This window comes from Macrotis lagotis, chromosome 2, assembly GCF_037893015.1.
Source record: "Macrotis lagotis isolate mMagLag1 chromosome 2, bilby.v1.9.chrom.fasta, whole genome shotgun sequence".
NCBI classification, from domain to species: Eukaryota; Metazoa; Chordata; class Mammalia; order Peramelemorphia; family Peramelidae; genus Macrotis; species Macrotis lagotis.
In genome coordinates, this window is record NC_133659.1 from 67,550,792 (window position 1) to 67,576,188 (window position 25,397).

At 35.6% G+C, this 25,397-nt stretch overlaps 2 protein-coding genes across 11 annotated transcripts in view; both read left to right on the top strand.

Moving 5' to 3' along the window:
• RABGAP1L (RAB GTPase activating protein 1 like) overlaps nucleotides 1-25,397 on the top strand; it is a 716,515-nt gene that overhangs the window by 256,176 nt on the left and 434,942 nt on the right. The gene's annotated exons all lie outside the window — the stretch shown is intronic.
• Nucleotides 16,629-24,928, top strand: GPR52 (G protein-coupled receptor 52). The gene has a single exon (XM_074222072.1). The coding sequence runs from the start codon at nucleotides 22,348-22,350 to the stop codon at nucleotides 23,425-23,427; it is 1,080 nt and encodes a 359-aa protein (XP_074078173.1). The 5' UTR covers nucleotides 16,629-22,347; the 3' UTR covers nucleotides 23,428-24,928.

The following is a 25,397-nucleotide window of genomic DNA, read 5'->3' on the forward strand; positions in this document are numbered from 1 at the left end:
GCTTTTGGAGGTGACTGGTCATTGTAATGATCAAATTTTTTTGCTTTTCAGGTTCTCTTAAATTATTTTATAAATTGCTGTCTTGTTTGTACTTTCTTTGATCATTTTCAGGTTCTTTAAGTCTTCAATAATATTAAGGATTTATTATGTGTCTATTGTATGACAGACAATGTAACAAAAATGGCACTATTTCTGTCATCTGGAAACTGATATATTATCAGATATATTGCAAGATTATTTTGGTGGGGGACTTGGAGACCTGAGAGGAACCAGGAAAAGGTCCTATGCAAAGTTTGGAGCAATTTCTTAGGAATAGTAGTGAAGAGGGACTGTTTTCTAGGCATAAAGGACAGCCTGTGAAGCGAAACCAGGGAGATTGTAGTTTCTGGGTAATTAGGAAGCAGTTTACTAATTAGGCTATCTGCTAATCAATAAATGGATGGTCAGTGCTCTCTCTTGGCAATGAAAGACAAACCTATGGAGATCACCAAATGCTTAATTACCTGTGGAAAAGGGGATTCTCCTGACAGGTGAAAGTCAACTCTTAGTGGTGAATAATAAATGGATGGATGGACTTTCAGGTGAGAAGGAGGGATTGAGAACTGGGCTTGGTCATGAGACTCAGTAGCTTCCAGGAGTCTAGGCAAAGGAATCCATCTCTACCTAGATTATTCTGGTTGTTTTTTGCCTTCATGAGCTGGGTTACCCTGAATTCCAAAGGAGGGATGCAAGGATATGGGATTAATGCTTTAGGACTGAAATTGGCCTAAATTGGATTCTGTTTATTCTCTAAACAGAAGTAAAATCTCCAAGATGGTGCAGCATATTATCAGAGGATTTGGGCAGTCTATTCATCCATCAGCAGTATCCTTCAGGGACTGACTGACTTACAGGGATTGGTCTTTGAATGAGGAAATAGAAAGGAAAAAACCCCTTAATTCTGATTTAATAATTGGTTATTAGTATAATAATAGAAAAAAAAAATCATTTCTATCAAGTGAATGATAGTTTTCCAAAAATCCCTTATGATAGTGTATAAAAGTTGCATTTGGCCTGTTGTCCTCAATAATTTTTTTTTCCTTTTCTCTCTGCTGGAAAATGTACTTACATGTCAGACTTCTTCTTTTACTTCATAAAATGAACTATGAAGGATTTCAGGAATGCTTTGTGCCTATACTTTGAATTTTGAACCAACTAATAAAAAAGATTATAAAAACACTTTGCAGGCTTTAGAAGATTATTTAAATGCTAAGTGATATACTTTGGAATGAAAATGCTCTATAAATATTTATACTTAATAATTTTGTATTTCACCTTTTGAAGGGCTTTTAGAAGTATTTCAGTATAGTCAGTTGAAAACATATTATAAGTTGACTTCTCCAAGAGTCAGGTTCTGTGAACTGTCAATCCCTAACATTTATTTTTGGAAGGACTTTAAGGTTCTTGAGAGCTTGGGAGGTAGCCTAAGATTTCAGAAACGTTGGTTCTCCACATCACTCCTTTTCTGAACTACCCTCCATTTTCTGTATCATACTTTATATTGTAGAACCAGATGATCTCAGAATTGGTAGGGGATTTAGAGGTCATTGTGTCAAAGCCTTATCTAAAGTGTAAATGTTCCTCAAAATTCGACCAACAGATATGATGGACCATTATTCACTTGAGTGTCTCCAATGATAAATGTAGCATATCATGAAAAACACATACATATACCATTGTGTGTGTGCATGAATGTTTTTAAAATATGTTGCCCAAAAGTATGTTATTTAAGAAGTAGTTTCATTTTATTTCTTGAGATGGGGAGAGAGAAAGGGAAAGCCCCTCAGAGACTTATAAAGGATTCTAAAACAAAACAAAACACCATTCCATCTCCTACATTGTCCTATTTAAGCCAATGTAGATCTTCTCTTTCCCTAGTGAGTACCAAACAAACATTCTGGGATTGCTATTCTAAGCAACTACTAAAGGATGGGACTTTTAAGGAAAAGGAGAGCACCAACCATCCTGTGTTTTACAGTAATTGTTCCCTTCACAGATTTTGTGCCTCTAGGGTAAGCAGAGACAATGTCCTGTGTAACTGGATATTCTGTAATTTTCCATTCTAAACCTCCCATTTAGAATCAGTGAAATGTAGAACAAGGCCAAGTTTAACCTTTACTCCTTCCCTCCAGATGCAGTTATTGCCATCTTTCTTTAGCCATCGAAATGGTTTTCAAAGGTAATGAGAAATGTAAACATCACATGGACTGGAATACTTCTATCCCCTACCTAGTAAAGGCAGTTTCTAAGCAATCTTCTGTATTCTGGCAGTAACTACATGGGAATCAAAGTTGGACAGCAATTTATTCCTTGTTCCCCTCACAGGAGAGGAAAAGGTGCTGGAGAAAGATGCTGACATGCAGTAACCTCTTTGAAAAAAATCGCACCCTTTCCCAAGTGTCTTATTGCTACTATGAAGCCAAAACAGGAATAAATGTCAGCCTTTAACACATTCTATTGACTTATATATAACATCATTCACAGCAAACCTTTATGTTCCATCTGAGCTCATAATTAACGCTTTAGTGGCATTATACTTTTTATATAATTTAAAAATGCATTGAAACAACCTTTGAGAGGGAAATAAGCAAAATTGTATTTTGACCCTGCTTTTTTAAATCTTCCTAAAGCAAAATCACAGTGAACATTTTTTTCTTTCCTTCCTTCTTCCCCTTCTTCCCTCTCTTCTTTCCTCCCTTCTTTCCTTTTTATCCCTTCCTTTCTATCTCCCTTCCCTTCCCTCCCTCCCCCCTCCTTCTTCCTTGCTTCCCTCCTTCCTTTCTTCCATCTTCCCTCCCTCACTTGCCTAATTTAGTTCCATCTACTGGAATGTTAGAAAAAAAAATGACACACTTCTAGGTCATTCAATAGTTAACAAAACATTTGCTTAATTATAGTATAGAATGAATATTCAACCAGTATATTGTACTTAGTTAGGGGTAGATGTAGCTAGAACTCTTCCCTTCTGTGATAGCTAGTAGAATAGGGTATGGTGAATCACTTGGCCATGAGACTTCTGTCAAGTTTTAAGGACCTGATTCTAAGTTGGTGGACATTTTTTTTATTATTACCTTAGGAAATCAAGAAACCTTGTCAACCAGGAGCTTCTTCATTAGCAGTGCTTTGGACTTAATGCCTTAATCTAGGCTGGGGGACAACTTCCTTGCTTGGGGATGGAGAATAGCAGCAGACTCTGGTAGATTTTAATCCTATCATATTTATGGCATGTTTTACTTTAGGTATGTGATATCAGTAAGAGCATAGTTATTGATATGTTGTATTATTTAAATAATGGAATTTGATTTTCTAAAATAAATTCATGCTGAAATGTTAATTTTGCCAATATTTTTCAATAACTATTATAACTTCAGATTATATGATCCATAAAATCCAACCTCCATCAATGTCACTCTTTCTCTTAATTATTCTTTGTCTCAGATTTATAGAGCCTTAAGTAGGAAATGACCTTTAGCCATCATCTGAACCAGTGTGGGTTATCAAAACCTGTCTTTTTGAATTAGCCTGAAAGTTTTTTCTTTCCTTTAAGTTTTGACATAAATTTCAGTCTGTCCACTACTATGTCATTTCACAAAAGCATCTTCTCAGCTCTTATTAGTCAGTAATCCCAAAGTGGTATTTAGTCTCAAAGTTAGAACTAGATGGAAGATAAACTTAAGGAAAAATACCCTTCTGATCTATTACTTACTACTCACAGACTGCCTCACATTGTCTTTAAAATTTTGGTACCCATCAGGTCTCAGACACTTAATATTGACCTAGCTGTGTGGCCTTGGGCAAGCCACTTAACCCCATTTGCCTTGGAAAAAACCTAAAAAATATATGTATATATAAAATTTTGGTACCCCAAAACATATGTGTTTTGGACAAATAGAACTGGCTCATTTACATATATAAAGACATTAACTGTTCCTGTTTCACTTTGCAAAAATCTTTTGTCTGAGAGAATTCTTAATGCTTTCCGTTAGACCTACTTGAAAGACTGAACCATTTAGGACCAATCATTCATCCATTACTCAGCAAAAGCATTGTTACCAGAAGGAAACAATCATCTAGTGTAAAAGGAAAAATAATTAGAAATTTCATAACTGCCATCTTCTGAAGAGAAATTGAATGTTAGATGTTAAATAAAATTGTCTCATTGCTTCATTCCTAATTTTTTAAAGATTTGATTAGAGGTTATATAAATTTGTCACTTTCTTGGTCTAAACATCAAAAATTGTACTCCTTTTATTCCTAGTCATAATAAGGACTTGTGTCACTTTCAAAAAGTTTTTTCCTATCTTTAAAAAAAGCTATTGTTTTAAGTTTTTTCATTCAGGCACGCATTTATTAAGATCTTATTATGTATCAGAAACTATGGTAATTGTTGGGGATACAAATATAAAATAAAAAGAATTCTTATCTTTAGGGAGCTTAAATTTTATTATACAGAAATATTGTGTTCAAAGATAAGTAAATGCAAAATTTTTTTGTGGAATGGGGAAGGATCCTGGAAAATGGGGAGATCAGAAAGATCTCATAAGGAAGTAGCACTTGGGTTGAGCCTTGAAAAAATTTAGAGACTCTCTAAGAATTAAAATTGAGGAGGGAATATATCCCAGGTAGGAGGAATAATCCATGTAAAGTCATGGGGAATGTAAGTGAAATGGTATTTACTGTAAACAGCAAATAAACTAACTTATCTGCTAATAATGTTTATCCTTTATTTTTGAAGAAGACCATGACATCAGAATGATGATGCCATGACTAGCACATGAATTGGATTTGAGTGAGGGGGGACTGTACTAAATCACCAGCCTCACTTTCTTCCCCAGTCACCTGGGTCCTGTGGCCAGACATGAATTAGGATGACTGGAGATGGCCCTGGATGCGAGGCAATCATGATTAAGTGACTTACCCAAGGTCACACAGCTAGTAAGTAGCAAGAGGCTGGATTCCAGCTCCTGTCCTGACTTGAGGACTGTGCTCTTTCCACTGTGTCAGTTTAGCTGCCAAAAAGATTGATAAGATAGAGTGGAGCCCACATGTATGGGAGGAGGAGGATGAAATAATCAGATCTGCTTCAGAAATAGTAATTTTACATTTTTCTTGAAAAAATTTTTTTCTCAAAATTTAATTGAAATATTTTATTTTTATTTTTCACCTGTATTTCCCAATGTATCAATCAACTTTGCATCTTCTAGAGAGCCATTCCTTATAAAAAAAAGGAGAGAGAGAGATAAGGGAATGTTTACTAAATACCAGGTACTTTACTAAGAGAGTTTTACAGCTGTTATCTCCTGTGATCTTCTCACAATAATTCTTCTAGGTAGGTGCTCTTCTAATTTCTATTTTTACATTTGGGTAAACTGAAGTAAACAGATTTTTAAGTGACTTGCCCAGAACATTTAGCTAATAAGTATCTGAAGTCATTTTTGAACTCAAAACTTCCTTACTCTAGGCTCAGTGTTCTGTCCTTATCTTGCCCATATCTAGGCCTACCACCTCACTTCCTAGTCATTTTGCTTCCCTTTTCTAATTATAGCTCTGAGAACTATAATCAGTTCAGCAAAGCCATTTTTCATAAGGATATGTCAAACAAATGAACCTTCCCCTTGGCTACTGCTTCCTCCATGTGTAATCTTCCTCTGTCAATACATAAGATCCTTAAGAGCTGAGACTATCTAGTTTCTCCTTATATCCCCAGGACTCAGTATAGTACTTGACCCATGGTAACTTCTTTATGCTTTTTTCTCTGTTATTTATTCATTAAGATAAAAGTTTAGCAAAACTTAACACATTGGAAAAGCCTGATGTAATCTGCAAGTGACTCATGCCAGTTTTTCCCTTCCATTTGAGAAAGTTATTTTCTTATGTTTCTTCTTTGGAACTAAGCGTGGTTATTATTATTTCACAACATCCAATTTTGATTTTTTTATCCTTTTTATTTACATTGTTAGTATCACTTAGTATATTGTTTTTCTGGTTCTATTTACTTTGTATAAGTCTTTCTTCTTTATCTTATTCATTGTGTCTTATAGTACAATAATATTCCATTGGATTCATATATAGTAGTACTACAACCTTAACCATTTCCCTACTCAATAGACATATATTTTGTTTCATCTTTTCTACTATGAAAAGTTTGGTTATAAACATTGCTCTCCTTGAGTACATGCCTAGCAGTATGATCTCAGTCTCAAAGGGTGTGAACATTTTTGTCATTCACTTCACAAAATGACTGGAAAAAAGTCTCTTTATTAGTGTGTCCCTCTTTCTACAACTCTTCCAACAATAAATATTCTCATCTTTTGTTGTCTTTGTGAATTTCTTAAAAAATTTCAGAGTTCTTTTTGATTTTCATTTCTCTTAATTGTTATAGTATTTTTCATATGGTTGTTAACAGAATATAATTCTTCTTTTTGATAATGGTTTCTTCATATCCTTTGACATCCATCTATTGAAAATTTGTTTTAGTCATATTTCTATTAGTTGTATACATATTTTGGTTTTAAGACTACATGTCAGAAATTTTTGATGTAACTATTTTCCCCTTGCCTTTTTATCTTATTTTTGTATAAAATTATATGTAATCAAAATAGTCTTTTGTCTCTATCCCCACTTAAAAAAGTTCACCAATAATAGCTGCAAAAGGACTTCAATCTAGCTCTATTTTTTTATTTTTTCATACTATTTAGGTCACATGAATATTTTAAGTTTGTTTAAGATGCTGGCCTAAATCTAATAGCTTTTAGATTGCATTAAATTTTTTCCCAGTATTTCCTACCCAATAAGAAGTGCTTTCCTAGGTAATTTATGTTTTGATAACCATTTTTCCCTGAGCCGCTTATATCCAGTTTTCCCTTGTCAAGTTTGTTCCATTGATGTACTTTTCAATTTTTTTTTTTAGCCAGCACCAAAAAGTTTTAATGATTATGGCTTTATAATAAAATGTTAAGGTCTGAGAATGCTATTTTCTTTTCATTTCTAAAAAAAAAAATGAAGATTTCTAATATATTGGTGTATGTTTAGTATGAGCTCTTAAGGGGAAAAGCTTTTTATTTTTTATTCTTTTCACATTGTTTATCTGAATTTCATCTTGAAGAAAGAGACTTTGTTTGGACTCAGAATCTGATGCTGTGTAACCTTCAACAAACTGGTTAATCTTTTAAGTTTTTCCAATCTGAAAATAGGGATATTAACATTTTTACTATCTCCCTCACATGATTATTGGGAAGAAACTGTCAGCATAGAAATGTGAGATTTTAAAATTTTTATTAAAATGTGACAAAGCTAGAAGTGTATTGAATCTATTTCCCACATAGCTGGCAAAGTGATAGTCTTAAAGTACAGGGCTAACTCTACTCAAAAATCTCCTGGGCATTCCTGTTGCCTCTAGAATCAGACTCCTCTGACACAGTAACAGATTAATTCTGACAGACCTTTATAAACCTAATATTCTTAACTTCCCTTCCCACACTGTGCAATTTGATCAAACTGGTCCATTTACTGTTCTTTACCCATAATGACATTTGAAAGACTTGATTTGCCTTCTCTGTTTATTTATATGATGCATGTTTACCTGAACTGAATGTAAACTCGAAAGCAGAAGCTTGAGTTTTTTGTTTTGAGTCTGTATTTCTAGTGTTCAGGACATCTTGGAGGTGCTTGATTGTTGATTTTTGGGAGGCAATGAAGATGAAGCAGTGCTCCATTTGCCACCATTTCATGCCTTAACAATCAGATGGTATTGGTAAATTCCAACAAAATTTGGCTTGAATTTTGTGAGATTTATTTTGAATGACTAGAAAAGTGCAACCTGCATGAGTTACTGATTTTAAATATCTATATAGAAAAATTCTTTAATTAGAAAATCACCACCCAGCCATACCTTAAATATTCAAACCAAAGAAAAAGATCTACAGAAAAATTTTTTATAAGTCAGTTGGCAGATTGAGCCTGTTGATTTAGCTTTTTTTTTTTTTTTGCAAGGCAGTGGAGTTAAGTGACCTGCCAAAGGTCACAGAGGTAGGTAATTATTATGTGTCTGAAATGGATTTGAACTCAGGTCCTCCTGACTCCAGGGCCAGCCCTCTATGCACTGCGCCACCTAGCCACCCCACTGAGCCTGCTGATTTATGTGTGAAATTAATTGGTGGAAATTAATAATTTTTATGGTTGTGGACATCATCATATGCCATAGATTTCAATGTCAATGTCTTTTTTGAATCTTTTGTAATACTTTGTTTTCTAGGTACAGATCTCTATTTTTTAGTCAATCAGCATCATTTAATGGGAATAGCTCATAATGTAGTATGCTCTTGAGACAAAACTGAAATGCATCTTTATGTATCTTTCTGTCCCATTATCTTGTTTCCTTCAATTAAGTTTCATACATATATTCTATTTCTGACAACCTAATGACCTAAAAATTCATAACATGTTTGTTCTAATTATCCAGTATAGTTCTTCATCACATTTTCTATTTTAATTAAAAGAAGAATGTCTTGAGAGACTTTTTCAAAACCACCTCCTCCTTGTTTGGCAACCAACACATCCTTTTAACCATGACTTGAAAAGAAGAGGATACATTTATTCTATTTTCAATTTGCTGTCCCTCGAAGTGATTTCTGTCAGGCTTCTGTTCTCAATTTTCTTATTTTGCCTAGTTAATTTTATCATTTTGTTTTGAAAATAGCTGTTGAAATAATAGAGGTATTTTGGCTGACATGAGCTGATGTGTTTGAGTTCACTTTTCCTTAGATTTGTAACAGGTATTATGGAGGAGAGAACAATTTAATGATTTAATTGTTCTTTTGAATAGCTTTGAATTCTCATTGAGAACAGGAGTGTCATTCTATCCTCTGCCTTTTAAAGGCAAACCTTCATTGTTCTGCCTTGGAGTAAAGGCTTATAAAATTGGAATGTGTGATTAGAGTGCTATCCAACAGGAATGAGGCAGTGACCAGTGATTTTCTAACTATAGGGCTCCTCTAACAAGGTGTTAGCAGATTATTAGCTTCTAGATAAGGGCAGAAGTAAGAAAAATAAGAGAATTCTCTATTTGTTTGTTGTGAATTAGACAATAGTCATCTTCCTCTATCCCTATTTCATATATCTCTTACTATTCATTATAAAAGCAGAAGAGTTCCATATATAGCCCTGCTTCAAATTATGCCCCACTCCATCCTCCACACACCTGTCAGCATGATTTTCCTATAGTGTTGTTTCTAGAATCAAATATAAACTCTTCTGTTTGGAATACCTAGTTTAATTCCAGACTCAGGTAATGTATAACACTATCTTCTACATGAAGCCTTTCTAGATTCCTCTCCTCAAATACTTGTATATAATTTATTATTTTTGTTCAGTTGTGTCTGATTCTTTATGACATCATTTGAGATTTTCTTGGCAAAGATTCTAGAGTGGTTTACTATTTCCTTCTCTGGTTGATTTTGCAGATGAGAAAACCAAGGTTAAGTAATTTGCCCAGGGTCACCCAGCTACTGAGTATCTGAAGCTGGATTTGAATTCACGTCTTCCTGATTCTAGGCCCTCTAACTGCTCAATTTGTTTATATCTGTATGTATGCATGTCTCCCAGAAGAGAGGACATAAGATTCTTGAGAACAGGGATTTTTTTTTTTTTTGGTCTGTGTCCTCAATTCCTAACAGTACACAGTAGGTACTTAATAATTGTCAATTTATTAATAGCAATTGCCTATTATTATAAATGGCTCATAAATACTTAGTCCAGAGTGATTAAAAGGGTTTTTTATTAAGATATCTTAACAAAATGGCACATCTCCCTTATGGTGGGGAAGAGAGGTGCAGGGAAATCTCAAAATGCAAGGTCTTTTATGCACTTTGAAAGGCATTGTTTCTGCCCCCTCATGCCACTCATAGGCTTTGGTCACAAACTAAGTGGTATATTGGTTCCCCCATGCATTTCTGTGCCCTGCTCATACTAATGAGCAAGAACAGCTAGATCTCTTTGAGCATGCCTAAAGGAAAAGGTCAAGGCTAGATCTCTTTGAGCATGCCTAAAGGAGAAGGTCAAGGCTAGGTTAATTTAAAAGCAGGTGGGGCAGTTTTTGATCAAATGGAGGCTAAATCTTTTATCTTAACTCAGTACCTGCCCATAGGCAACAATATAGCAGACCCTAGTCTTTGTATTTGGGTTGAAATGGGGAGAAGACTGTGGTGAGTCCTCTCCAGAGGGTCCCGACATCAAAGGGGCAGAGGAGAGGGTCCAGATGCAACATGAGTATCAGACAGTTTCAGTCTTGGAGAATAATGTGTATAGCCAGTGATGAGTTTCTGGGAAAGGAGGTATGATAGAAAAGTCCAAAGATGTTCAAAAGCAGTTGTAGCATATGGGAAATAGACTTCTCCTTTAATATCATTTTAAATCCATTCATTTCCAAGGTTTTTCATTTCTTCCTCCCCTGTATCTCTCATATTCATCCTCTTCTCTATACTTACAGAGTCCTTACCATAGGTTAAGCCCTCCTTACTTGTATCATCACAATAAGGTTCAAATTGGTCTCCCTGCCTCTCATCTCTTTAGTCTCCAATTCATCCTCCAAAACGTTACCCAAAGGATATTTTTCAAATACAGGTCTGAGAACCTCATTCTCCTGTTTAAAAAACTCTTGTGGTTTCCTGTTTGTATCTAAGATAAAATACAAAAACTTCTTTTTGACATTTAAAGACCTTCCCTCTCTGGCTCTAGTCCATCTTCGTACTTATTCCATACTACTTCCCCTCACACACACACACAGTTCTAGCCAAACTGAAATTGTAGCTGTTCTTCATACATAACACTTCATTTTCTGCATTTGTGTCTTTTCATATACTGTCCTCCATGTGCAGAATATACTTCCTCACCTGTGCCTCATAGAAGGTCTGTCTCTTTTTCCAACTCACTTCAGCTTTGGTCTCCTTTGTGTAACTTTTCTTGATACCCATCTGCTATTAATACTATCTCATTCCAGTTTTACTTTGAATATATTTTGAATTACTTATCTATGTATATGTTGTTCTTTTTCTTTCTTTCTGCTCCCCCAGTTGATTCTTAGCTACTTGAGGGTAGGGATTGCTACAATTTAGCCTTTTCTCTTTAATGCCTCATACAGTCTCTGATGACAAGTAGTTGCTTAATGAGTGTGTGGTGAATTGAATTTCATGATTCGTACATTCAAAATTAAAAGGGACCTCAGAAGTCATATACTTTAAACTTCTCTTTTTATAGAAGAAGAAACTGAGACCTTGAGAAATTAAATGTTTTATCCAGGGTCACAGGTAATGTTGGAAAACAAATCAGTCCTCTGACTCCAGAATTGGTGCTCTTTCCATTATATCATACTACTCTCTATGAATCAATTCACCATCATTAGTCTTGTGTATAAAATTTATGAGTATATATTAATGCTTAATAATGACTTTTGATAGCATTAAATATATGAAAACACCATATTATGATTACATCACCCTCACCTCCAACATCTCTGTAATGAGCAATAGGAAATTCAGAATGAATTTTAGGTATATCATTCAGATGGGGTTGTTGTAAACAGGAAAATCAGAAGATTGAATCCAAATTTAGTTCAAATAACAAATATTATTTCCAGTCTTTGACTTGGCATCTTCAGATCTATCAATACAAATGAGAGTATTTTTTTTCTTCTTTTGGCAATTCATTGTTGACAGAAATTTGAAGTATTGATTAAAACATAACCTGAATTCTCTTCCTTTGGAGAATTTTTAAAAATTTGTTGTCTAGATCCTGAAGCATGAGCATTTGTATTTCAAGTTTGCTTCTGAAAATTGAGTCATAGATGTTACATTTCAAGCCAGCTGAAGGTTTGATTATTCCACACTTCACTGCTTTTAAAATTCCAGTTGCTATAACAACTTTGATATTTCTTTATTATTTTTAGCACTTCAGTTGCCATAACAATAAATATCACTTTTTAAAAGTATAACAATTTTTCTTTTCATTTCTTCCTTCATTTTTTAATAAAGTAAATAACCCTTTGCAAAGAAAATATTTTTTGCTTTTCATACCTTCAGTTAAAATTTGGAAATGTTAATTGGTTTTCAGATTTTTGAATGGTCTTTTTGAAGGTGTATTCAGCTTTTATGCTTCTGCTTTTACATACCGTTTACACACTTTTTTAAGTCATCCTACTGATGGAAAATTAATGATGTAATTTTATGATGAAAATTATTATAAATAATAAAACTCAACTTGTTTTTAGGTTAAAAACATCAGTGGGATAAAGAAAGTTGGTTAATGCAATTATAGGAGATCATTATTGGAAGATAAGCCAGGTATATATTTGACAACTGTGAAGTGGGAAAAATTGATAATCAGAAGATAAAACAGATGATAAAAGACAAAACAATTTCAGATTTATAAAACATATAAAAGCTTTTGCTTAGACAATATCGATGCACCTAGAAGTGGAAGAAAAGATGTAGATTAAAACAGCTCAGCACTAAACATTTTTCCTAAAAAAGACTGACATCCAAAATCGGTAAAAAATTCAATTCATTTACTAATGGATAAGGAAGGGCTATGAACTGGTTTCAAGTAAATTAAATTCAGTCTTGCAACAACAATCTGAAAAGTTAAATAAAAAATAAATGAGATCAGCAATTTAAATAAATAAGATTTAACTTCATAGCCATCAAATTAGCACAGGTGAGAAATTTAAAGGTTGGAGGTACTAGAGAAAACCACTCCATTGCTGATGTGAATTATGTCAATCATTCTTGAAAAAAACTCAGAATTATGCAAAGAAAAAAATATTGAATTAGCTATGTGGTGATTCACAATATTGGGTTTATGTCACAAGAAGATTAATGACATCAAGAAAAGATCACCATATAAAAAAAATCATAGAGTTTTATGATGGGAACTATGCCTAGTCTCTAGATGGGGAACTTAACAATTAGGAAACTTCCTTTACCAAGGAAGGTCTCTGTTTGTTTTGGAAACTGTAGAGTCTTAGTTTTCTAGAATATTGTGAGGGTAAGTGACTTGTTATCCTTTTAAAGCTTTAGATGCAAGAACTGAGACTTGAATCTCATTCTTGGCAATGAGAGAAACTTTATCCACTGAGCCATGTTGCCATTATGACAGTGTTCATAAACTTGTGAACCAAAATTTGGGCCTCATGATAAGCTGAGCATTCTGTGGTATGTGAATGGAATAGAAGGCTGAAGAGTAGCACAGTGCAGGCAAAAGAAGGTTGACATTGAGGACAGATTTGAAAGTTGGTCCTGCCACTCATAAACAAGTTTTATTCCTTCAGTCATAAACAAGGGGAGGGGAATTGAACCTATCAAAAGTGAAATTTTTGATGCCTCTTTTAGTTCTTCCCCTGTTCCTTGCTTATTTGCTTTAAGGGATGAGAATTATCAAACCTTTAATAAATAGCAACAACAGGTACATATGTGTAAGTACAAAACTTCATGTGAAGAAAATGGAGTAATTTGAGGAGTGGAGGAAATACTAAAAGTAGGTAGAGCTCTTTTATCTGTTTCTTCTTTTTCACAGGCTAGTTTCTCTCCCTGAAATGCAGCCCCTCCTCATCTCCACCATGTGAAATTCTCAGCTCTTTTCATTGTTCAGTTCAAGTGACATCACTTATCAGAAAACTTTTCTGATCAAACAATAAGCATAAATTGAACACCAAGTTATATCACAACTTGGCATTGAAAGTTGAATCTTAACAAAAACATAAAAATAAGACTGCAATTTTTCAAATAAATGGAGTGTGTTTTCATGAGGTGGGGTAGGGAAGAGGGGATTGACATGCTGTAGGGATATACTGGTACCCGTGTATAGATGGATTGGAGAAGGAAGAGAGAAGGCAAGGACATCAAGGCTATTTCAATAATTCAGACAAGATGTGATAAGGGTCTGATCTAGAATGGAACTGTGTGAATGGTGAGAAGGTTATGTGTATGAGAGATGTTGCCTGTGTAGAAATGGTGTAAGTTGGGTAATTGAGTGCAAAAAGTTGGGGATGCAGTTGAAGCTGTGAGCTTAGGTGCCTTGGAGGATATTGGTGCCTTGTGTACTAACAGAGAGATTCAGAGGGTTTAGGGTGAAAATCTGTGAGTTTTGTGTAAGTATTAGATTGAAAAGCCATGTCAGCATCTATGGAATGCTTCATCTTTCTGAAAAGGGTAAGACTGTTTTGTGATTTCAAAAGAATATTCATTCTCACAGATTTGGCTCATTTGACTAAATAAAATGACCAATCTCAGTCTGAGATCACAGCTAGCCAGGGCAATCCCAGACAGTTGAATAACTGGAATTTAACAAGGATTTCTTTCTCACTTGAGCATCTAACTTGTATCTGGGATGTTGTGTCTGAGTACAAATGCTGACCCCTGAGTCAGGTGTACTGAGTCTGTGTGAAAGCAGCCACAGGCTGAATGCTTTTTCTCTTCCCACTTTTATCAAAGGTCCTTTTAGGACAGTCAATAGACCTCTTTCTCTTACACTTAATGGGATTTTACTTCAACAGGTTTCCAGCATTCTTTTTAAAATGCTCTGTTTCAGTATGACACAATTTTCTGGGCATTTTTTAACAATCATTTGGGTGATTTTTAGGTGACTGCCTTTGTGGTTGTGAGGCAGAAAGGGACTTATCATTTTGGCAGTTGGAATCCTAAGAGGTTGTCACAACTTTTGATATTGGTTAGTTCTTCCTAACCAATTAGCTTTTAGTCACTTTCCAAAAGTAAAATCTATTTAGGAGTTTAAATTTCTACTTTAATTCAAAAATAATTTATATATACATAGCCAATTAAATTAGTAAAGCTAAGGATGTATGCCAAGGCAAGAATTATTGTTTGGAGGTCACAACTCTTGGCTAATTCCTGGCTTTAATACTTATATTACCTGTGTGATCATGGGCAGGGTCAGTTATTTGTTCTAGGTTCTAGTTTCCTCAGTATAAACATAATATGGTTGCAGTAGATGATCTCTAAGATCCCCCTCAGATATACTTTGGTGTTCACATCACTTCAATTCAGCAAATATTTGAAGTGTCAGTAAGTTGGAATAGTGGATAGAGTTTTCGACTTACAGTCAGGACCTGAGATATTTAAAGGTACATGACTACAATTCACTTAACCTTGATCCATCTCAGTTTCTTCATCTATAAAAAGGGGATTAGTAATAATCCTAGTAGTTAACTAGCCTTGATAAATGGGAATTTAGTGAAAACTGTTGGTACAAAACATCCTCCCAAAGTCTAAGACATATTCTCATTCAGTAAGCTATTTTGGCAAGCATTTATGGGCTAGACCTGTGCTAAGTCCTGAGGAAAATAGACCTAAGCTTAGCAAGAACACATGTGGGGAAAAAAAGAGGAATTCACTACTCCTGGAAGTCCTTTTGCTGGAATCCTCAAAATGTTTTCCTCAAGTATGGGCTGACTTTTCCACTGGGCTGTCTGTCGGAATCATGAGTCAGCTTTCCTCATCTCCTACAGTCTAGTCTTTCCTTGGCTCCTAATGGAGATTTTGCTGTCTGTAGTTCCAAGGACACATCTGGGATGCTGAATGGAAGATAGAAATCCCTAAATCTTTTAGAATCTTTAACTCTCTCAGGGTTATTTCTCTAACCAAAGGATGGAGAGACAGCCTAGGTTGAGGTCAAGACATCTTCTACTCCAGGAGATTCTTTCTTAGGGATAAGCTTTCTCTTATGCTGAGGCACTTGGTAGGCTGAAAGAAATGAAATTATAATTTCCCCTTTCAAAACATTATTTTTCAATGAACTAAATGAATATTCAAAAATGTCATGATTCTTGGGGAAGAGGTTAAGATAAAAGGATCCTTGGTTTTGGTGTGGTGCTTAAAACTGTTGTAATATTTTGAGCATTATATGCCCTTTAGGCAATCTCAAAACATTTCTGAAATTTCAGAATTAATAAAAACTGCTACCATTCTCCCTGTCTCTTGATTTCAATTGATAAGACTGCAGCCCCCCGAATTATACTAGTGTTTCAGTCTTTTAAGGAAATAGTCAAGACTTCTAAATTCAGGTACCAGAGAGGCACTGTCATTTCTATAGTATTAAACCAAAGATATTAAACCAATATTTAATACCTTAAGACATATGTATTTGGTATCTCCTTATTGTTGACTTCAGTGATTCTGGTGGAGATGACTTTGGGCAGCTTTGCTTCACTTAAATCCAGTTCATGGTCATATCAAGACATGACCCTTGTGATGTCATTGGTCCTCTTCAAGAATAAGGGATGAACAACAATCGAGAACAATTTTGGGCTGTCTGCAAAGGAGAGTGCCATCTGTATCCAGATAGGGAGCTGTGGAGTTTGAACAAAGTTCAAGGACTATTCCCTTTAATTTAGAAAAAAACAGATATCTTATTGTCTGATCTTGTTACCTCTTAGGCTTCTCTTCTCCTCTTTAAGGATGTGATTTCTCTCTCATCACACCCAATTTGGATCAAGGTACAATATGGAAACAGGGTAAAGACTGAGAGATTGCTTTCTGTGGGGGGGTGGGGGTGGGGGAGGGAAGTAAGATGGGGGGAATTGTAAAGCTCAAATAATATCTTTAATAAAAATAAATAAAAAAAGAATAAGGGATGAACAACAGTAACCATGTAATGCTTTTTTGTTGGACAGCCAGACATAAATGGTGATGACTGCCAAATGGTGATTCTAAACTGATGAAATGCCTCCAGTTTCACTACATCCTCTATGATTTCTACTCAGTACCTATTTGATCTTTATCCTATTTGTCAAATTGGTTTTATGTATATATCCCTCAGATACTCTCTGATATTTCCTTTAAAGGATCTTTGGCCCTAAGTCACCAATTATTGAAAGGATAAGGAAATTAATGATGAAAGTAATAGTAAAAAATGACAATAATAAAATATTCAAATAATGTCCACTATAAACTTAGATTCCTAGAATTTCATTGTAAATGTAAAGTCCTGCTATAAAATAGCAAAAAAACAGATGAAGAGAGATAAGAAGAATGACATTAAATTTGAAGAAGAAAGGATCATTTATGAAAAAGAAGCAAAAGAATTAATTAGCAGTGCTAGGAGAATTCCCAGGAGAATAATGATATTACAGTGAGAAGAAATCTCAACGGACCTGGAGTCTGAGGACTTGAGTTCACTACTCTGCCATTTAATAGCTGTGTGAGTTCTGGCAAGTGTCTGGGATTTGGTTTCTTCATGTGTAAAATGAGTAGGTTGCAATAGATCGCTAAGATTATAGATCGCTAACACTATATCTAGAATCCAGTTTGAACTTAGTGTGTTCTGCCATCTCCAATGGTCACCTAAAGATTTCCCCTTAGGTATTGAGAAGTGGATATTAACAATAAATTGTTTTCATTGTTTTTCATTTCTGTTCTATAAAGGATCCCCAAAGTCTTGGAATGGTTTTAAAAATGCAAATCTAAAGTCATTCGGTATTTGATTTTCACATTATCCCCAAATGTGAGAAATAAAATCACATAGATACTTATGTTAGTAAGAGCACAAATTTTTTTTAAAGAAATTCATAGTGGATATATTTTAGCTGATTTACTAAAATTGTATATTTCTAGTGAGAAAGGGGGACAGTTTAAGTGGCACAGAGATAAAATGCCAGACCTGGAGTCCAGAAAATTCTTCTTCCTGAGTTTAAATCTGACCTTAGACAGTTACTAGCTATGTGTCCTATGTATTCTATTTGCCTCAGTTTTCTCATCTGCAAAATGAGCTGAAGAAGGGAATGGCAAACTATTCTAGTAAAGACTTAAACTTGACTGAAACCTCTGAACGACAAAAGTGGGACAACAACTTATTTGATAACGTAGTTCAATTTCTTCCTTTTATAGATGAAAAAACTGAGGTTCAGTGACTTGTTCAAAGATGAGCAATTAATAAACACTTAATAAGCACCTACTATTTGTCTATCACTATTAAAAACTTGGAATACAGATAGAAATGAAGCATTCTTCACCATCTACTCCTAGGGATGGGAAGAGGTAACACAGAAGTATATAATACAAAGAAAATTAATATAAGGTAATTGAATGAGGAGACACTGTCATCTCTGGGGACAGGAAGTCTAAAAATATTTGATGTCAAGGTAGTATTTGAGCCAAGTTTTGAAGGAAATGGGAAATGTGTTTCTGGGATGGAGGGCTAACAAAGTATTGTCAGGGAGATGATATAGAATATAGTGTGTAAGGAATGGCATCAAAGGCAATCTGACTGGACTGTAGCATGTAGGAAGGCAAGTGGAAGTAATATGCAACAAGGTTGAAAAGGGAAATGGGAATTAGGTCATAAAAGGCTTTTAAACCAAAGAGCATGGTTGATATTTGATCATAAAGGAAACAGGGAGCCAGTGGCATTTATTGAGTAAAAAAAGAGTGACACCTGAAGTTTAGGAAAATCACATTAGAAGTTGTGATAAGTAGAAACTGAAGGGAGAAGAGAAGGCAGAGAAACCACAGGAGGTTGTTGTCTTGTTGAATGTTAATGAATGAGTTGAATGATGATGAGAGGGTAACGGATGAGAGATGTTCTAGAGAGAGAAAGGACAAAATTTGATAAATGATTGGTAATGTGGGGTGAAGGAACATGAATGACACCAGTGTTGTGACTCTGGGTGATCGGAAGAATATTGGAAGTGGTGGATTTGAACCCAGGTCTTCCTAAGTGATTGGTCCACTTCACAATGATGCTTAGTTGAACAAGTTTCAGCATTCTTTGCCTCTGCAACTCAGACTAAAAGCAGTTTCTCAGCTAAGTTTTATCCATATCTTTATCTGTGAGTTTAATTCTTGCCTTTCAATTTGTAATTTGAATATTTAAAATTATCTGAATGCCTAAAAATGAAACTTGTTCCTTTTAAAATGGTACTTTCTAGGAGTTTGTTCCCAAAATTAAGATATTTGCTTTTAATTCTAAATTCATCACCCATTCTGCATTTTCTCTCTCTTTAGCTCAATGAAACAGCTCTAATATTTCTTTTTAAACTAAAGATTAGAGAAAAAAATACTGGTATTTCCTAGGTCTGCAACAAAAAGAGTAATCACATTGTCTCTGACATTTAGATGTAAGTCCTTTTTTTGAATAAAGGAGTGAAAAAAACTTTTGCAAAATATGTTATTCTATTAAAAGATCCATATATTCTTCTGTAATTTTGTTACCAACCTCAAAGATTGTAATAAGTTTCTTTCTTTCCCCTACTTTCCTATTTTTGAAAGTTTTAAATTTAAGGTAGTAAATACAAGCTTTTCCCCTTTCCTAATTCAAAACTGAGTTATAGGACCCAAACAGAAATTCTTCAAAATAGTATGTATTTGCTTTGAAGCCAAAGTGAAACTATATGTTTTTAAATTGAGTTAAACACCTTTGATAGAGAAATTAGTTTTAACCTTTTGAAGTTTTAGGCACAGAAAGGTAAACTAAGCAGATGATTTAGCTAAAGTTTTGTAGTTTTTTTGCTCACTGCTAAGATTTCCCCTCTCATCTCCCCCAGTTAACCTTTTCCCTTCTATTTGATCTTAAACATTTTATAGACTTGACTTTAATTCTGGATAATTAGCATGCAATATTAACTCTATTGTATTACACATTTTTTTTGTTTGGGAAATTAATTTAAATTCTGACCTTTAGCCGGGATTTGACCATATTTGGGGGAAGTATAGAAATGATGATTAATTTCTGTTAATCAATATATATCCATTTTGAGAGAAGGGAAATAGTTACATTAGCTTGGGCTTATGAAGGTTTGGCACGTTTAATAATTAATAAGTATTTTTCTGCCAATAAGGATTAAATTTCTGCTGACTTGTTTCTTTAGCCTGTGTCTCTTATAGTAGCTTTGTGGTAGTTTCTCTATGAGGTTTAAAGGTATGTCTATAGATATTCTCCTGGTCTGTTAATCCATAGGGCAGAATATTGTCTAAGTGCTAGAAGGGAAGTACCCCTGGAAGTTTTGAAATGCCATTAATATATTATAATCATTGGTCAGTTCCATTGTCTTCATTTGTCATTCTTGATCGTAGCTTGCCATGTAAGGCTAGAAGCCTGTCTGTGCCTGGCAACTGTTACCTAGAGACAGTTTAAGCTGCAGTAGCCATTGGCTGGGCTGTTGATTGGGGCAGAAGGACCGAGTCACCTTTCTGATGGGGAGTTCTTCTGCATCAGCTCAGAGTGATGAGGAGGAGGTGCAGGGGCTCAGGTGCAAGCAGTAATGCAGAGAGCGCAACTGGGAAGTGAGGAATCGCTCCAGTCTCCCTGTAACTGCATCACAGTCAAACGGACTCCCAAACCAGACTGCACAGCCTAGCAGCTGATTAGAGTGGATCTAGGTGAGAAGCGTTGCCTTATTCATGTAAGAAGAGAACCCCAAAGTGATTCCTTTGAAATAGAAGAAATTGGCTCCTTACAGTGGGAAATGCGTGGTGAGGAGCGTCCTGTGGATGTGATAAAAGGATAAAGAATAAGGACTCCCCTCTATGGCTTGGTGATGTATCAGAGAAAAGAACTTTGAAAAGAATGCTTTCTATTAAACTGCTGCATCAGAACTAGAGGAGATTTTTTTTTTCTGTCTAGTGCATGAGATTCCTTCAGAAGACACAGTGACAACCAAAAAGAGAGACCTCTGAGACTCTAGTACTTTTTAAAGGACTTTCAGCACAATATCCAAATGACCTTGGAGACCTTTCTATTGCGAATGCTTCATCCAACCCTGCGGGATTGCCAGCCTTTCCGACTCTAGGATTTAAATTTGCCTCGATGCTTTGGAGACATTTTAAGACAAGATTATCTAGTAACCTACCTAATGGCCTCTGCACTAATTGAGCATTTCCTCAAAATAGAACACAGAAAGAAAAGAAGCATTTTCTTAACCTATGGCTGTTCTGTAACTGCAAATATAATGAACGAGGTAATTTTCCAGTACTGGGAAAGCTAGTTGCTGAAGTAATTATTTAATATGCTGGTCATCTAGTGAAGATAGACAAGGTAGAGCAGCTTAGAGAATGAAGATCTGCCTGGAAATAACTGAGTAGTAAACAATGGCAGCATTTCTAGTCAAATCAGCATTTCATTAGCTTTAGGGTAGAATGCAGACTGAAGTTTCTATTATCATTTGGGGTTTTGAAATGATTCCTGAGTTGTTGCAAAGGTGAGAAATAGCATTGATTGAGCCATGCACTTTATTGTCCTGATTCATTATAAGGAATGTGACAAGCCAGCTAATGAAAAATATTTTCAGTTACCGAGACTGAAACTGAATTGCAAGGATGATTTTTGTGGGGAGGGAAGTGGATAGGAGAGAGGCTTAAATTATGCTGCTGCCACTGCCACACATAACTGGAAAGGACTAAAACTGTTTAAACTGAAAACTGACTTAAAACTTCATGGGTTCATCTTATTTGGGGAATGTGAACCGATTGCACATTATCTGCTTCACTCGAGATGTTTTGTTTTTCCTCTCCTGCAGTTGAAGGATAAACCTTGCGTTTCACTCTCTTTCTATTTTGCTTCTAAAGAGAATCTGCTCTATTCATATCCTAGTAGTGTTGAATCTTTGGGAATTAACCTTGACAAGGTTTTCCTTACCTCTTTAATGAAAGGATGGATCACAAGAATGAGACAGGGAGTGTCATCTCCAGAACAAATCCCAAAGGCATTGCATGCTAGAGGGAACTTTTTCTAGGTTTCCAACTAAAAGCAGTTAATAACCTCCTGAAATTTTAATGATTTAAATGAATCCGAAACATTCATTTACATCATGTCATTGCTGTTCAAGGAAGCCCGAGTCATAGGAAGACTTTTGTCTTTTTCTTGTTCTCTCTAGTGGATCCCAAAGAAATTGCCTTTCTCAGGAGAACAAACAATCCTCAAAAGCTTTTTCTTTCTCCCGCCCCATCCCCCTGATGGCTGAAAGAATAAAAAAAAAATGCCTTTCATTTTCCATAGTGCAAGTTAAAGAATATGTTTTCTTTAGAAGTGCCTTGTGTTTGTTAAAGGTAGTTTGAGAGCACTGGAGGGAGCTAACCAGTGGCCTTCTTTTCACCTCCTTCCTAGCTTATTTTCCCCCCACAGCTGAGGGGTGTCAGTGCTGATGAAGAGACTTGAACAGTTCTGGGAAGCTAATCTGTGACAAGCAATTGGCAGTGTCAGCAGAGGCAGAGCTGGGACCCTCCAAAGAGCAAAGGTCAGCAGATGTTGGGCAGGTCAACGCCAGACTGCCATCATCCCGGCCCCAGGGTTTCTTAATCCCAAACCATGAATGAGTCCAGGTTGACTGAACCAAGGACTCACAATATGAGCTTTGAAAACATTTCTCAGCACCACTCCTGCCCACTTGGATTCGGCCACTACAACGCTGAAGATGTCTGCATCCTAGAGACAGTGGTTATCGTCCTGCTGACCTTTTTAATCATCGCTGGGAATTTAACCGTCATTTTTGTCTTTCACTGTGCTCCCCTTTTGCATCATTATACCACCAGCTATTTCATCCAGACCATGGCCTATGCCGATCTCTTTGTGGGAGTGAGTTGCTTGGTCCCCACTCTCTCCCTGCTTCATTATTCCACAGGTGTCCACGAGTCATTGACTTGCCAGGTTTTTGGCTACATCATCTCAGTACTGAAGAGTGTTTCCATGGCATGCCTCGCTTGCATCAGTGTGGACCGCTACCTTGCCATTACCAAACCTCTTTCCTACAACCAGCTGGTCACTCCTTGTCGCTTGAGAATCTGCATTATTCTGATCTGGATCTATTCCTGCCTGATCTTCCTGCCTTCTTTTTTTGGCTGGGGGAAACCTGGTTACCACGGTGACATCTTTGAATGGTGTGCCACCTCTTGGCTCACCAATGCCTATTTTACCGGCTTCATTGTTTGTTTACTTTATGCTCCTGCCGCCTTTGTTATCTGCTTCACTTACTTCCACATTTTCAAAATCTGTCGGCAGCACACCAAAGAGATCAATGACCGAAGGGCCCGGTTCCCCAGTCATGAAGTTGATGCTTCCGGAGAGACTGGACACAGCCCCGACAAACGCTATGCCATGGTTTTGTTTCGGATAACCAGTGTGTTCTACATGCTCTGGCTCCCCTACATCATATACTTTCTTCTGGAGAGCTCCCGAGTCCTGGAGAATCCCGCTCTTTCCTTCCTAACAACCTGGCTGGCTATAAGCAATAGTTTCTGTAACTGTGTAATATATAGCCTCTCCAATAGTGTTTTTAGGCTGGGCCTCCGAAGGTTATCCCAGACAATATGCTCATCTTGTATGTGTTTGAAAGACCGGAACATCCAGGACCCCAAGCCCAGAAAACGGGCTAATTCCTGCTCCATCTAAGAAAGACTGCCCAGCTCATCAAGGACAGTCTGAGAGCAGTTTGGAATAGTATTTGGAACATCTGGGGATTTTCCACAACAGAGAAATTGATGTGAATAGTTCACTATGAACATGTAAACTAAAAGTGATTTTTTTTAAAAAATGGAAAAATCTAGAAGGGTAACACAAATGAGACATTTATCCTGTGAATATGGTTCCTTTGAATTTGTATGGTAATAAGAGAAATTTATCAGTGAAAATTAAAAAAAAAACAAAACTAGTATCTCAAATCTTCCACAGGGCATAACATCACTGGCACATCAAAGCAGGCTCTTCCTGTGTATCTTTCTCTCTTTTTTTAGAAAGTTATTTCTTTTTCTTATTTTTCCTCCTGTAGATAAATGCTGCATATTATATATGTAGCATGTGATAACTTTTTGCATTAAAATATACTTTTAAAATACAGTAGGCTACTATCCATAAACAGTCTCCACAAAACCTACACAGTAAAAGTAGCTTGATAGCCACACAACACCCTTGCATATATTTTTACAGTATTCATTGCTGCATACATGGTCATCAAAAAAACAAAATTAAAATAATTCTTTTTTTAAAAAAGATGGAAGCTTTTTCTCTGTTTATCAAAAACCTTCTATTCTGTAACCTCCTCTAAATCTTTTTTTTTCAACCCTCTCATTTTTCCTGCCCTGAATCTTTTGGTTCCTTATTCCAGAAGTGTCTTAGTTAATGAAGGAACTTACTGTATAAGGTAATTACAAAGTTAATAACCTCTTCCTTCCAAAAAAGCAACCTAGCTAGTTGGTTGGGGGGGGGGGGACAATATTTATTGAACATGTTATAATAGCTTTTAGAAATAATTTTTTTCTTCTGGGTCCTATTAAATATAAGTTCCTGTGCCTAATATGGTGTTTTTTAAAAAAAAATAGCTAAAGCTTTTTTCTTTTTTCTTTTTCACTAACAGAATCACCTAATGCAGATACAAGAGATGCACCTAGTAGTGCTAGTTTGAATCTTTTTTTTTTTCAGGTAAAATATTATGCCATTTATGTTGGGTCTACACATAGCTTACTTGTAGTTGCAAGTCCTTTGTGTGTATCCTGCTTGCATATACTGTATTTTTTAAAACAAAAAAATGTAAATTATATTATGTGGTCTGTGCCTAATGTTTTCATAGCACATTGAATAGGTCAATGCTGTTTTCAATCTACAGGATTGAAGCAAAATACACAAAAAACAAAAACTTGCTTTAAGAGAAAAAAATACTTTTTGTGCCGTTGTTAAATAGATATTTATTAGACAAAACTGTGTTCTTGGAGGAGGTGAGAAGATTATTTAGTTATCAAATACAGGTAAGAGCTTCAGTATTTCCCTTTGTAATGATCTGCTTTCAAATTCAGAGATGAACTAATTTTGTAAGTGCATTACATGGGTTTGTGTAATAAGCTATCAGGGGTTCAGATGCAGCATGTTGGGGAGGGTTTTGGGTGAGTGAGTGAGTGAGTGAGTGGGTGGGTGGGAATGGGGGAACAGCAGAGGGCTATATAAATCTCACTTTGGACCGAAGCTGCCAGTCTTTCAGATGGATTTAAGTGTCTAACTTAGGAGTATTGGACTTGTTAACAGCTGCACTATGATTTCCTTGTTTGACCAAAAAACAATACATTGAATGAATTGTGCCTAGGATTCTTCACATTGGAAGTCAACCATGTTTGCACATCAATGGTTTGATTTCAGAGGTCCCTTAAACATGAATTTGTTGTTTTGTTAAGGTTGTTCTGAACCCCTGTATGTTTTTATAAATGTAAGAAGGATTAAAATAAAGAATAAAATAGTATTATATGTATCAGCATTGGACTTTGCCTCAGTTTAATGAAATCATGCATTTAGAATGATAGAATTCCCTTTTCAGAAATGAGGATTTGATTATCTTAAATTTTTATGATTCTGGCCATTTTGTGCTCCTTCATTGA